Consider the following 15,667-nt stretch of genomic DNA (forward strand, 5'->3'; position numbering starts at 1 on the left):
GGTCGGGATGGGGTCATGGACCCTTTGCCAGGAGGCTCTGCACCTCTGGCAATGGCTGGAACACCACAGCGTCGCCCTGGGGGTTCAACACCTGGCAGGTTCCCTGAACGCCAGGGCGGACAAACTCAGCCGTCTGTGCATGATTGATCACGAATGGCGTCTGAACTCAGGTCTCTGAACTCAGGTCTCTTTCGGCAGTGGGTAGAGCCTTGGTTAGATCTATTCGCCACAGAAGAGAACTCGCAATGTCATCAGTTCTGAGCGTTGGAATTTCCAAGGCGGCACTCGCTCGGAGACTCTTTTTGTCACGAGTGGAGTTGCGGTCTGTTGTACGCCTTTTTGCCTATACCACTTCTGCCCAGAGTGCTGAAGATCAGGTGTGACCGGGCCCAAGTCATCCTTGTGGCTCCGGACTGGGCACGAAGATACTGGTATCCCGAGCTACTCAGTATGTCAGTCGATCCCCCGGTTCGTCTGCCTCTTCAGGAGGACCTTTTCGCAGCAGCAGGGGACGGTCCTCCGCCCGAACCTGTCCAGCCTCCATGCGTGGAGATTGAGCGGCGGCAGTTGAGGCCATTTGACTTGCCTCTTGAAGTCTGTGATGTCATTCTGGCAGCCAGGTGTCCCTCCATGAAAATGGTATACGCCTGCAGGTGGAACAGATTTGTGGCATGGTGCACAGCAAAGGCTGTGGATCCCCTTTCTGCGCCTCTTTCTTCTTTCACTTGCCCAGCAGGGCTCTGCTCTGGGCACTATCAAAGGCTACCTCTCTGCCATTTCAGCCTTCTTAAGGCTTCCTGATCAGCCTTCTCTTTTCAAGTCCCCTGTTGTAAATAGATTCTTTAAGGGCATCACTCACAGTTTTCCTCCTGTGGAGAAGTGTGGCTCAATGGTTAGAGCAGGCAGACCTTGATGCAGAGCTCCGGCCAGGGACCAGGGTTTGATTCCCGCCTCGGTGGGTCTTGGGCTCATAAATTCCTCTGACCGATTATTCTTGCCTCAGTGCCTATTCTAATCATGGGTCCCACGCTGCAACTCTGGGCAATAGCTTGCTTAGTCTCCACAACGGCCCTCACAGCGCCGGGGATCCTGGTTTCACCATGGTTTCACCATGGGGGTGCCCAGGAGTGGACACTTCACACGGAAAACCAGGAAAGGTTCCCTTGCGGTATTCGTACAAGCGCCGGGAGACCCACTGCGGGTAGCTGTGCGCTATACTAGTACAAAGACATTTACATTAACATTCCTTTTGTGATGCCTCAGTGGGACTTGAACCTTGTTCTAACTTATTTGATGTGCGCTCCCTTTGAGCCACTTCACAATTGTCCTCTGTCTTCTTACTCTTCATACTGCATTCTTGCTTGCCGTCACCTCTGCCAGGATGGTGAGCGAGCTCCAGGCTCTTTCTTCTAGGCCTCCTTTCCTATCTGTCCATCCGAACAACGTTGTCTTGAAAATTCATCCCTCTTTCCTGCCCAAGGTTGTTACAGCCTTCCACATCGGGCAGTCCAACACCTTTCCCACTTTCTTTCCTTCTCCGCATCCCTCAAAAAAGGAAGAGAGGCTCCACGGTCTGGACCCAAAATGTGCACTCATTTTATTTGGACCGCGCACGCCACTTCCGGGTGGATGACCAGCTCTTTGTTGGTTACGTGGGCGCTAAGAAGGGACGGGCGGTGCACAAACTAACAATTTCTCGATGGGTCGTTTTGTGCATTAAGGCCCGTTATTCTCTGGCTAAGAAGGAGCCTCCGGTGGGGCTGCGTGCCCACTCCACTCGGGCCACGGCGGCTACTACTGCCCTGGGTCGGGGAGTCCCCTTGCAGGACATCTGTCAGGCAGCTACGTGGGCCTCGCTGCACACGTTCGCAAGACACTACTGCCTGGACTGCCAAGTCGGAAGAGATGGCTTTTTTGTCCATTCTGTTCTCCAGGACTTTCTGGTGTGATCATTGTTTCGCAGACCCACCACCGGGGTTGGCATTGCTGGGGTATCTGGTCTAAGGTAAGGAATCGAACACTAACCGGTTTCTTTCAGATGCACAAGTTACTTACCTTCGGTAATAATATATCTGTAAGAAACCGTAGTTAGTGTTAGATCCCTTACCGCCCTACCCATCCTCCCCGTTCTGCGAACCGATATCTAGGCTTAAGGTCATTCCTTTGAGGGCCCTAGTTTCATGGCACCAGTGTTGGTTTTTATCATGATTCTCCGTTTCTGGCGTGGAAAAGCTATGTATAAGAACGGACGTCAGTGTGCGAGGGCGGCGTCTAAGTACTCCGGCGTCATCACGACGCCTACCGACGCGCAAGGGTATTGCTACGCAAAACTTTCTGGATCCAGTCTGACGCCTAGGGATATTCTATGGTAAGGAATCTAACACTAACTACTGTTTCTTACAGATATATTGTTCCCGAAGGTAAGTAACTTGTGCGACTGGATCTCTACTGAAGTTGGTCACCTAAAATGACTCAAGGGACTGCAATAAAACTAGCTCCATTTACTGGGTAAAAAAAGTTTTTCAGTGTTTGAATTTGCCAGTGCTTGCTCATGGTTGAGTGAAAAGCTTTACTTTACTATACTTTGTAAATTCTAGATCTCCGGAACCCTCTGATGGATCTTTTTTGTTGTGGTGTCTATAAATACATAAAATTACAATATTTTTATAAATTGGTGTCTTGTTGATATCTTCAATTGTTTTGATGCTGTGTAAATGCTTTACACTTGATTTTCTAAACATGAGGACTCTGCAAGAAGATAGAGTATCAGCCAGAAAGTTATCAAAAGTAGGTAAATTGATTTTTTTCAAAGCATATCATGCATCTTTTTTCAAATTGTACACTACCTGTAATACATTAACCTCCTTCCAGTCCATAAAAACAGAAGAGGCGCTAAGAGTGGCACGAAAAGAACTTGAAGAACAGAAACGCCAAGGTGACGAGTTAAGGAAACAAATGTCAGCATATTCTTCAGAGATTCAAGAGAACTCTTTAGAGATTAAGTCTGTGTTTTCCATGGAAGAAAAGGTACTGTGGAGTGTTATAAACACCTACTATTCCAGACTGAATATGACTGTAAAACTGTTCTTTCATTATTTAACCATGATTTGTTTCCAGGTGATCTTGCACCCATTGTGAGAAGTTGGCCTGATATGCAGTGCTCACTATTCTAGTGATCACTATGTATCAGTCCAAACAACCCTTATTGATGATTGGTTGTAAGTCAACCGTAGACCAGCTATCCTAGTAGCATGGACAAGAGCAGTCTTTAGGCTAGACTCTAAAGGGCGTGTTAAGCCAGCTGTTATACCATCATATATACCCCTTGAACACCAAGTGAAAGGACACCACACAAGTTATGAAAATAAAAGTATATTTATTTAGAAAACAACAGCCCTGGACTCTTTATGAGGACAGGGCGCTAAGCACAATACAAAGCTCTTAAAAAAATACTGAAAGTCGCACAATTAACACAAATGCCCAAGGGGCATGAAAAACCATATACTCTGAAAGTGGAATGCGAAATTACTACCATATAAGTACTACTCTAATAGGCTTTAGGATCGCTAGGACTGGACTACTGAACCTTCAGATTACGAGCAGGAGGCCTAGGGAGATCGGGTGCAGAGTGTGCACTCTCACGCGGGATGCGGGACAAAGTCTATGGATGCTAGATTTCGTAAAGTTAGTGTTTTCAGACGAATCCGACTAGTTAGAGCTGAAACGAAAAAGGATCTGGATCTTTGGATAGTTAAGCTATGCTGGAGCACCGAAATGCTCAGGTTACCTAGCCCAGGGGCTGCGGCTGCATAGGTCTGGAAAGACGTCTGGAATCCTCGTTGCAGTCTATGGAGCCTAAAAGAAGAAGTTGCTGGCAGGCGACCAGTGATGAAGTTCGATGGGATCCAAGCCTGGATCGGTGATGGAGGATACCTGTAAGCAGAGGGGACCAAGTTCTGAATCACTAGCCAGTGATTAGATGGGCACCGGGATGGCACCGGATGGAGTCACCTCGACCAGGTGAGTGGGCGACGCTGGGCTCTGCAGTCTCTCGGACCAGGAGGCGTTGTCAGCGACCAGGATGGAGGTGCGAGCTGTCCCACGAAGGTATCTGCTGTCGACGTCGCTGGACCCAGGATTGGGGCAACAAGTCTTGGCAAATGCAAGCCCACGCGGTGGACTCAAAATGGCGTCTGGAGTGGACCAGGAGGTTCCGGGGTGCTCCTCTGTTGGAGGGGAGCAAGGGCCAGTCTGGAGCAACCAGACCAGCGTTGGAAATGTCGTCGTTTGTCGTCGAGAGGGCCACAAGCCAGCAGGCAAGTAGCCGGACAACGCGGTGAGCAGCAAAGAGCAGAAGGGCCCCGCGCAGATCTGGTGGATGCTGGGGGACTGAACTTCGGTGCTGGAGCTGCTCAGGGTTAGGGCTTCTCAAACCCCAAAGCACTCACTCGAGGATCCCTCGGCGGTCGTGCTATGCAAGCATCGTGCAGTCCTGAAGATGGCCGGTCCCTCGAGGTCTCGTCACACCTACGAATATCAGCTGGGCTGATGATGCAGGTAAAGGTCAGAGGTGCCAGGGAAGCCGGGTCTCGTCGAGCTGGGCAGTCTTGATCCGGAGGAGAGACTTACAGCAAACCGCGATGTGCTTGGATGGTGCCTGCTGTGCAGGGTGGCTACTCCTTAGTCACAAGGGAGAGTCTTCTGAAAGGTTCAAGAGTTCCTTCGTGGAAAGTCATCAAGATTCGGAATTATCTAATTTAAAAGGGTCCCCGCTCCCACCTTTATACTAAAGAAAGGGGCTGGTACGGGACTAGGTCCTGCCCATGGGTGGGACCAGGAAGGGGGGTGGTTACACCCCTCTCCCATGCCGGACTTTCCCCAGCTCAGGGGCTGGTGTAACCCTGGAACTGGTTCTGACCGGCCTATGCGTAGTGAGCACCGGGGTGCCACTTGCAGTCACCTTCCTATTCAGCCCTGCCTACCCAGGATACACAAAACCCTGTCTGGGATGGTGTTAGCACCGCCCCTGACAGGAAACCCTTTGTCCAAGCTCTCCTCGGTGGAAGGACTCCCAGCAGCAGGAGGTCAGACTTGTGTCTGTGGTGGCAGCATCCATTTTGTGATGCTGAGGCTCGAGTTAACTTGAACCGGGGTTCACAGTTACATACATGTCGTGTCCCTCTAGAAGGGTGGAATGCTAACCCCGTCGCCAGAATTGGCGAGGGGTTAGTATTCCAATTAGTATGACACCTTACTCGACATGTTTTGATAAAGCGATAGAGTTGGCATATAACCGCGAGGATTATAATGCACTTAAGAGTATATGGTATGCGTTATCATGGAACAGCTATTAGGACTTGGTTCCGCAAGCTGCAAACGGGCTCAGCTCATGCCAGAGCACCCTCTCACACGATTCCAAGCACTCTGCCTTCAGGATTGTCAAGACCTGCCATAGGAGTGACTGATAGGAATACGAGTGTCCATTTTAGGGTTAGATATAGGTATACTATATCTACAGCAAGGGGTGATTACACCCTCTTGCCCCAGCTGTCATGCAGCCAGTTGTGTCAGATTTAGATGGCCAGCCAGGGGTGGCATAATACATGCTGCAGCCCTTGGTAGGCCCTGGGTACACCTATGCCCTGAGTTACAGGGTCTGATAAGGTGGCCCAGTACCAATTGGTAAATGCACCGAAGGTACACGTGTCAATTTAGTGAGAGAACAGCTAGGCTGTGGGTCTGATTAGCAGGCCCACAGCCAGAGAAGTCGTAAACCAGTGAAGCAAAAAGCAAAAATCTGGGGTGATCATAGGATTGCAGACCCTACTCTCCTACACCCATTGACTTGGGCAGACACAATACCAGACTGTAACTTTCTTGTCAGTATGTGGGGCAAAATGAGTCAAATGTTTGTTACTGAAGCTGACTGCTAACCACAGAAACAAAAATGTGATATTTGAATCAAAATATATGCCATACGTGGAAACTGATTAAAAAGGACACATTAGAGGAATGAGACAGATTGCCTTTTCAAAAGAAAGAGGCAAGCCTGCCATGTGTGGCTATTATGATGAGCATATTGGTTGCATTGTACAAGTACCTTCACCTGCTCTAACATGCAAGCGCTTGATTATCCTCCCAAAGAAAATGGCAATCAGCAACCACCTAGAAGTGAGAGCGGAAATAAAGACCTGCTCTTAACTAAAATATGATTTAATCAGATCTCGGCTGCATGGTACACTGGCTTGTATATGTAAATTATAGTTGTATCTCTTATACACTTGCATCTCACCGCATGCAGTAATGTGCTATCTGAAAGAGACACGTTAGTGATAGATTCCTTACCTTAGAATATCCTCAGGCGTCAGACTGGATCCGGAAATTCCTGCGTAGCAGTACCCTTGCGCGTCGGTAGGCGTCGTCTGCGGCTCCGCGTCAGTCGTCTGCGTCATGGGTGCCGTGGTGACGTCGGAGTACTTAGACGCCGCCTCCGCGTGCTGACTTCGGTTATTCTTTTTTCCGCGCCAGAAAGCGCAGATCTGGAAAAAGCATTACTTTAGTCACTTTTTGACTCAACTTCTTGATCCCCTTTGATCATCTTTTCTTGAGTCTTGCGACTCCGGATGGTGCCGATAGGGATGCCTGGATTTAAGCCTTGTGAGGATTGCGACCGACTGATGTCGATCACCGACCCTCACCGTCGGTGTCCACTGTCTTGGCTTCGACCACCACGACGACAAGACCTGCTCCGACTGCCGGGCCCTGACTTTGAAAGCTAGGCGGGAGCAGTCCCGCAAGCGACTCGAACTCCGGCAGTCGGTCCCGCGACGCAAGAGGTCCTGGTCCCAACGGAGGTCGAGGGACAGGTAGGGGTAGGAGCCATCAAAGCTCCGGGAGTCGACATCACTCCTCGGGGTCTAAGTCGTAGTCAGGTAAGCACAAGAAGTCGAAGAGACGTCATCACTCTTCCGTCACCCCCTGACGCTCGCGCGACGTGGCCGGGGGGGTTCGGGTGACACCGCTCACGCGGCTCCGTCGGAGTCGCGGGCGTCGCGGTCTGCTCCACACCTGGGCAGAACGCGACGCCGGGGAAGATCGAGCGCTTCCTCATGGCCATGAGGTCCCTCTCTTCCCCGATGGGCTCAGCGGACACTTCGGGCCCAGCGGACCCGTCTCGAGGTCCTAGCGGGTCGGGGGCTCCGACGCCGTCGGGTGCTTCAGCCCTGACGCCGCCGGCACATTCGGGCCCGGCGCCTCAGGGCCCCACTGGATCCGGGTTGTCGCTGGTTGACCTAACGACCTCACCGGCGCCGATCCCCCAGGCGTCACCTCCGGCGCCGTCCTCAGGCGGCGCAGTCCCCGATGCCTCCCTCGCTCCGGTTCCGGCTTTGAAACGGCGCCGCTGGGCGCCGCTTTCGACGCCGCTTGGGGAGTTTAGCTTCTATGAACCGGCCCCATCGTTTGACAATCCTGATTATCAGGAGGTGGGTGGTGAGGTGTATTGGGAGGGGTCTGAGGACCCTCTGACAGGGAAGTGTCAGTCTCAAGAGGACTGGACAGGTGGACTTGGGGATACCAGTGGTCTGGACACCTCACCAGACACTGGCTTTGTCTCGCCTCCTACCGTGGCTTCGGAGGAGGGGGCAACCTACAGTGTTGGTGTTGATGCGGGCGGCCAAGGCCTTGGGCCTTGAGCTCCCCGTCGCGGCCGTGAGGACTAACCTCACTGAGGTCCTTAAACCGCAGTCAAGCTCGGCCGAGCCTCTGCTGCCGTTTAATGAGGCCTTGACCGACGTTCTTTTGGGCACTTGGTCCAGGCCCGTTACGGGTTCGCCCGTAGATAAGAACGTGGCCAGACTCCACCGCCCGGCCCTGGGCGACCCATGTTTCCTGTCCACCCACCCCACCCCCGAGAGTCTGGTAATGCAGGCTTCGAATTCCCAGATCGCATTCCCGTCGGCTCCGCTGGACAGGGAATCCAAGCGGTATGAGCAGTACGGCAAAAAAGGTATTCTCCTCCCTTAGTCTGGGACTGCGGTCTTCCAACACCGCATGCCTCTTGGGCCGCTACACCCACTCTCTGTGGGACACGGTCGCGGAATTGCTGCCAGAGGGTCCGTTGGAGGTACGGGCCAACCTCGGCCAGGCCTTTGTGGAAGGCTGGGATGCAGCAAAATATTCTATCCGGTGTGGGCTGGATACCACCTACTCACTAGGCAGAACGATGGCAACGACGGTGGCGATTTGTCGCCACGCCTGGTTGAGGTCCGCCAACTTTTCGGCCAATGTCCAGAATACACTCGTGGACATGCCGTTTGATGGCCGTCGCCTTTTTGGCGACAAGGCAGACCATGCGCTTGACCACTTTAAGGACTAAAGGGCTACGGCCAAGTCCTTGGGCCTCTCGGCCCTGTGCCAGCAAACGGGTTCCTTTCGCGGCCAAGGAAGGGGAACCCCCATACGTGCCGCCAGCCACGCACCACAGACTAACATCCAACGCGGTGGTGGCCGTGGAAATCGCTGTGGAGGCGGTCTGGGACAACGGTGAGGCCAGTCCACACCTTCCCCCGCAGCATCTGCCTCAAAACCCTCCTAGTCCGTGCTTTCAGGCCCATGTGACGCCAGTGGGGGGGAAGGGTTCGCCATCACCCGTCCCACTGGCGCACTGTCACATCGGACAGGTGGGTACTGCAAATCCTCCGAAGGGGCTACTCACTCCCCTTCGAGACGACCCCTCAAGCCATGCCACTGCAATACTACCGCGTATCGGGGGATCATGTGCGACTTCTGCAGGAGGAAGTTACGACCCTCTTGGCCAAGGGGGCCATTGAGCGCGTTCCTGGGCCAGAATTAGGGTGTGGTTGTTACTCCCACTTCTTTCTGGTACCCAAGAAGGGGGGGCAAAAAAGGCCTACGCCCTATCTTGGACCTATGGAACATCAACGGCTTCCTCCGGAAGGAGAAGTTCAAAATTCTGACTCTGGCTCAGGTCTTAGCTGCCCTGGACCCAGGAGACTGGATGGTAGCGTTGGACTTGCAGGACCCTTATTTTCGCATGTAGGAGAGTAGGGTCTGCAATCCTATGATCACCCAGATTTTTTGCTTTTGTTTCACTGGTTTACGACTTTCTCTGGCTGTGGGCCTGCCAATCAGACCCACAGCCTAGCTGTTCTCTCGCTAAATTGATATGTGTACCTTAGGTGCATTACCCAATTGGAACTGGGCCACCTTGTCAGACCCTGTAACTCAGGGCATCGGTGTACCCAGGGCCTACCAGGGGCTGAAGCATGTATTATGCCACCCCTGGATGGCCATCTAAATCTGACACAACTGGCTGCACGACAGCTGGGGGCAACGTGGCGTATTCGCCCTTTGCTTTAGATATAGTATACCTATATCTAACCCTCAAATGGACACCCGAATTCCTATCAGCCACTCCTATGGCAGGCCTTGACAATCCTGAAGGCAGAGTGCGTGGAATCGTGTGAATTGGGCTCTGGCACGAGCCGAGCCCGGTTGCAGCTTGCGGAACCAAGACCCAATGGCTGTTCCATGATAACGCGTACCATATTGATAACTTCGGTATCGCGTTATCCAGACATGTCGAGTAAGGTGTCATACGAATCGGGATACTGACCCCTCACTAATGCTGGCGATGGGGTTAGCATTCCACCCTTCTAGAGGGACACGACATGTACGTAACTGTGAACCCCGGTTAAAGTTAACTGAAGCCTCAGCTCCACAAAATGGATGCTGCCACCACAGACACGAGTCTGACCTCCTGCTGCTGGGAGTCCTTCCAGCGAGGAGAGCTTGGACAAAGGGTTTCCTGTCCGGGGCGGTGCTCGCACCATCTCAGACAGGGTTTTGTGTATCCTGGGTAGGCAGGGCTTTACAGGAAGGTGACTGCGGAGTGGCACCCTGGTGCTCACTACGCATCTGCTGGCTAGAACCAGTTCCAGGGGCACCCAGCCCCTGACCTGGGGAAAGTCCGGCATGGGAGAGGGGCGTAACCACCCCCCTTCCTGGTCCCACCCCTAGGGCAGGACCTAGTCGCGTACCCACCCCTTTCTTTAGGATAAAGGCAGGAGCGGGGACCCTTCCAAATTAGATCATCTTTGAATCAAGAAACTACTTTCTACGAAAGGAACTCCAGACTCTTCTCAAGATTTCTCCCTTGTGGCTAAGGAGTAGTCACCCTGCACCCGCAGGCACCATCTAAGAACTCTGCGGTTTGCTGCACGTCCTTCCTCAGGAATCCGACTGCCCAGCTCGACGAGAACCGGCTTCCCTGGCACCTCTGACCTCTACCCACATCGTCAGCTCAGCTGAGATCCGTGGGTGCGACGATGTAGGAGAGTAGGGCCTGCAATCCTATGATCACCCAGATTTTTTGCTTTTGTTTCACTGGTTTACGACTTTCTCTGGCTGTGGGCCTGCCAATCAGACCCACAGCCTGGCTGTTCTCTCTCTAAACTACAACGTGTACCCTAGGTGCATTTACCAATTGGTACTGGGCCACCTTATCAGACCCTGTAACTCAGGGCATAGGTGTACCCAGGGCCTACCAGGGGCTGAAGCATGTATTATGCCACCCCTGGCTGGCCTCCTAAATTTGACACAACTGGCTGCATGACAGCTGGGGCAAAGTCGTGTAATCACCCTTTGCTGTAGATATAGTATACCTATATCTAACCCTAAAAATGGACACACAGATTCCTATCAGTCACTCCTATGGCAGGCCTTAACAATCCTGAAGGCAGAGTGCTTGGAATCGTGTGAGATGGTGCTCTGGCATGAGCTGAGCCTGTCTGCAGCTTGCAGAACCAAGTCCTAATAGCTGTTCCATGATACCACATACCATATACTCTTAAGTGCATTATAATCCTCGCGGGTAAATGCTATCTTTGGTATTGCTTTATCAAAACATGTCGAGTAAGGTGTCATACAAATTGGAATACTAATCCCTCGCCAATTCTGGCGACGGGGTTAGCATTCCACCCTTCTAGAGGGACACGACATGTCTGTAACTGTGAACCCCGGTTAAAGTTAAACGAAGCCTCAGCTCCACAAAATGGATGCTGCCACCACAGACACGAGTCTGACCTCCTGCTGCTGGGAGTCCTTCCAGCGAGGAGAGCTTGGACAAAGGGTTTCCTGTCCGGGGCGGTGCTAGCACCATCCCAGACAGGGTTTTGTGTATCCTGGGTAGGCAGGGCTTTACAGGAAGGTGACTGCTGAGTGGCACCCCGGTGCTCACTACGCATAGGCCGGTCAGAACCAGTTCCAGGGGCACACCAGCCCCTGGCCTGGGGGAAGTCCGGCATGGGAGAGGGGTGTAACCACCCCCCTCCTAGTCCCACCCATAGGCAGGACCTAGTCACCGGGTCAGCCCTCTTTTTTAGTATAAAGATAGGAGCGGGCCCCCTGTTCAAATTAGATCATCTTTGGAATCAAGACACGACTTTCTGCGAAAGGACATCAAGATTTCTTCTTCAAGATTCTCCCTTGTGGCTAAGGAGTAGTCACCCTGCATCCGCAGGCACCATCCTAAGAACACTGCGGTCTGCTGCAAATCCTTCCTCAGGAATCAGACGACTCAGCTCGACGAGACCCGGCTTCCCTGGCACCTCTGACCTCTACTCACCTCTACAGCCAAGCTGAGAACCGTGAGTGCGTCGAGACCTCGAGGGACCGACGATCGCCAAGACTGCACAACTTCTTTGCAACAAGCCCACCGAGTATTCCACTGGTGAGTGCTTTGGGGTCCGAGAAGCCCCAACCCTGAGCAGCTCCAGCACCGAAGATCAGCCCTCCAGCATCTCCACGATCTGCGTGGGGCCCTTCTGCTTTTTGCTGCTCACCGCGTTGTTTGGCTACTAGCCGACTGGCTTGTGGCCTTCTTAACGACGCCCGACGACATCTCTGCTGCTGGTCTGGTTGCTCCAGACTGGCCCTTGCTTCCTTCCACGAGAGAAGCACCCCGGACCCTCCTGGTCCACTCCAGACGCCATTTTGAGACCACCGCGTGGGCTTGAATTTGCCAAGACTTTGTTGCCCAATCCTGGGTCCAGCGACGCCGACAGCTTCATCCATTGTGGGACAGCTCGCTCCTCCATCCTGGTCGCCGACAACGCCTCCTGGTCCGTGAGATCTGCAGAGCACAGCGTCACCCACTCACCTAGTCGAGGTGACTACCATCCGGTGCCCTCCTGGTGCCACCTGACTACTGGCTAGTAGTCACGAACTTGGTCCCCTCTGCTTTCAGGTGTCATCTATCTTCAAGATCCAGGCTTGGATCACTTCGAACTCTCTTCACTGGTCGCCTGCCAGCATCTTTCTTCCAGGCTCCTGGTCCGTCTACGAGGATTCCCGACGTCTTTTGGGACATATGCAGCTGCAGCCCCTGGGCTAGGTAACTTCGGCATTTCGGTGCCCCAGCATAGCCTCACTATCCAAGGGTTAGGATCCACTTTCGTTTTCCTCCTACCAGGTCGGGTTCGCCCGAGAACACTAACTTTCTGAAATCTAGCTACCATAGACTTTGTCCCGCATCACGCGTGAGAGTGCACACTCTGCACCCGAGTCCCCTAGGCCTCCCAGAAGTAATCTAACGATTCTATAGTCAAGACCTAGCGATTCCAAAGCCTATTAGTACTGTACTTACCTGCTAGTAATTTCGCATTCCACTTTCAGAGTATATGGTTTTCCGTGCCCCTCGGGCATTTGTATATACTGTGCTAACTTAAGTATTTTCGTAAGAGTTTTGTTTTGTGCTTAGTACCCTGTCCTCATAAAGAGTACAGGGCTGTTGTGATTTTAATAAATACATTGTTTATTTTCATAACACTTGTGTGGTGTCCTTTCACTTGGTGTTCAAGGGGTACATGTGTGGTATATGTGGTGTCCTTTCACTTGGTGTTCAAGGGGTACATGTGTGGTATAACAGCTGGCTTAACACGCCCTCTCGAGTCTTTAGCCTTAGACTGCTCGTATCCATGCTACTAGGATAGCTGGTCTATAAGGTTGACTTACAACCAATCATCAATAAGGGTTGTTTGGACTGATACAAAGTGTTCACTGGAATAGTGAACATTATATATCAGGCCAACTTCTCACAGACGAGACCTCGAGGGACCGGCCATCATCAGAACCTGCACGATTTCTAAACCAGCACGACCACCGAGGGATCCTCTGGTGAGTGTTCTGGGGTCCGAGAAGCCCCGACCCTGAGCAGCTCCAGCACCGAAGTACAGCCTCCCAGCATCTCCACGATCTGCGTGGGGCCCTTCTGCTTTTTGCTGCTCATCCCGTTGTCTGGCTACTAGCCCGCTGGCTTGTGGCCTTCTCGACGACGCCCGACAACAACGCTGCTGGTCTGGTTGCTCCAGACTGGCCTTTGCTCCCTTCTGAGAGAGGAGCACCCCGGACCCTCCTGGTCCACTCAAGACGCCATTTTAGGTCCACCACTTGGCCCTGAATTTGCCAAGGCTTGTTGCCCCAATCCTGGGCCCAGCGACGCCGACCGCATCAACCTTCGTGGGACAGCTCACACCTCCATCCTGGTCGCCGACAACGCCTCCTGGTCCGTGAGACTGCAGAGCCCAGCGTCGCCCACTCACCTAGTCGAGGTGACGATCATCCGGTGCCCTCCTGGTATCCTCTGACTACTGGCTAGTAGTTACGAACTTGGTCCCCTCTGCTTTCAGGTGTCATCCATCTCTGATCCAGGCTTGGATCTCTACGAACTATCTCCACTGGTCGCCGGCCAGCAACTCCTTCCTTCCGGCTCCTGGTTCGTCAGCGAAGACTCCCGACGTCTGTACAAGACTTATGCAGCCGCAGCCCCTGGGCTAGGTAATTTCGGCATTTCGGTGCCCGCATAGCCTCCTTATCTAAGGGTCCAGAGTCACTGTCGCTTCCGACTTACCTTATCGGGTTCGCCCGAGAACACTAAACTTTCCGTGCCCTCGGGCATTTGTGTAGATTGTGCACTTGAAGTATTTTCCTAAGAGTTTTGTTGTGTGCTTAGTACCCTGTCCTCATAAAGAGTACAGGGCTGTTGGGATTCTAATAAATACACTGTTTATTTTCATAACACTTGTGTGGTGTCCTTTCACTTGATGTTCAAGGGGTATGTGATGGTATAACAGCTGGCTTAACACGCCCTCTAGAGTTTAGCCCGAAGACTGCTCGTATCCACGCTACTAGGATAGCTGGTCTAAGGTTGACTTACAACCAATCACCATAAGGGTCGTTTGGACTGATGCATAGTGATCACTAGAATAGTGAGCACTGCATATCAGGCCAACTTCTCACATCGCATCCCCGTCCTGCCGGCCCACTGGCTCTACCTGCGGTTCACGGTAGGCCAAGAGCACTTTCAGTTTACCGTGCTCTCCTTCGGCCTTACCAGCGCCCCACGGGTGTTCACGAAACTGATGGTGGTGGTAGCGGCTCATCTGAGCAGGTTAGGGGTTTCAGTCTTCCCCTACCTCAATGACTGGTTGTTGAAGGCGGGCTCGCCCCAGACAGTCGTCAGCTATCTCCAGACTACGGCCGACCTCCTGCACCTGCTGGGGTTCTCCATCAATGTGCCGAAGTCACACCTGGGTCCTTCTCAGAAGCTCCTCTTCATCGGAACGGTTCTTGACTCGGCGCAGTTTCGGGTTTATCCTCCCGAACAGCAGGTTCGGGATATTCAGGCTCTTATTCCGATCTTTCAGCCATTATCCCGAGTCTGGGTCAGGTTGACGCAGCGGCTTCTGGGGCTGATGGCTGTAGGAGAGTAGGGTCTGCAATCCTATGGTCACCCCGGATTTTTCCTTTTTGCTTCACTGGTTTACGACTTTCCCTGGCTGTGGGCCTGCTAATCAGACCCACAGCCTAGCTGTGCTCTCTAAATTGACAACCATGTACCTTAGGTGCATATCTAATTGGATACTGAGTCACCTAATCAGTCCCTGTAAAGTGTACCTTAGGTACCCAGGGCATAGGGGCACCCAGGGCCTACCAGGGGCTGCAGCATGTATTATGCCACCCCTGGCTGGCCATCCAAATCGGACACAACTGGCTGATCAATCAGCTGGGGCAAGGTGGTGTAATCACCCTTTGCTTTAGATATAGTATTCCTATATATAACCCTAAAATGGACACATGTATTCCTATCAGTCACTCCTATGGCAGGTCTTATCAATCCTGAAGGCAGACTGCTTGGAATTATGTGAGATGGTGCTCTAGCATGAGCTGAGCCTGTCTGCAGCTTTCAGAACCAAGTCCTTTAGCTGTTTCCATGATAACGCTATACCATATACTCAATTCAATTCAATATCAACTTTATTCGGTAGTTTTGAAAAAACACCATAAAAGTTCAGATAGAATAAAAACACAGTTACAATTGTATGAGAAAAGGGTTAAAAAGATTATTAAATGTACATTTTGTTTAAAAAAAAATACATGGAAGTAAGAAGTGCATCACAATTTCATTAGGGCAAATTTTTCCCACATGTGCAAAGACGTACAGTTTTTCTGTTATCTCAGTCCCTTCGTTAATATGTATAAGCGATGTTGTTCGAGGTTATAAATTTGTGCGGTGGCGTATACAGAATTTAAGGTAAGATACAATCGCTTTCGCATAGTTTTCATTTTCCAGGAATTGTAGTGCCAA

General features: G+C 52.1%; 1 protein-coding gene across 1 annotated transcript in view; it reads left to right on the forward strand.

Annotated features, from left to right (window-relative positions):
- CENPE (centromere protein E) overlaps nt 1-15,667 on the forward strand; it is a 1,817,274-nt gene that overhangs the window by 1,126,951 nt on the left and 674,656 nt on the right. The window contains exon 37 of the mRNA XM_086962044.1: nt 2,872-3,027. Coding sequence (XP_086818170.1) covers nt 2,872-3,027 — 156 coding nt within the window. The remainder of the gene's footprint in view (nt 1-2,871; nt 3,028-15,667) is intronic.

The sequence above is a fragment of the Lissotriton vulgaris genome, chromosome 3_1 (assembly GCF_964263255.1).
Source record: "Lissotriton vulgaris chromosome 3_1, aLisVul1.2, whole genome shotgun sequence".
NCBI lineage: Eukaryota > Metazoa > Chordata > Amphibia > Caudata > Salamandridae > Lissotriton > Lissotriton vulgaris.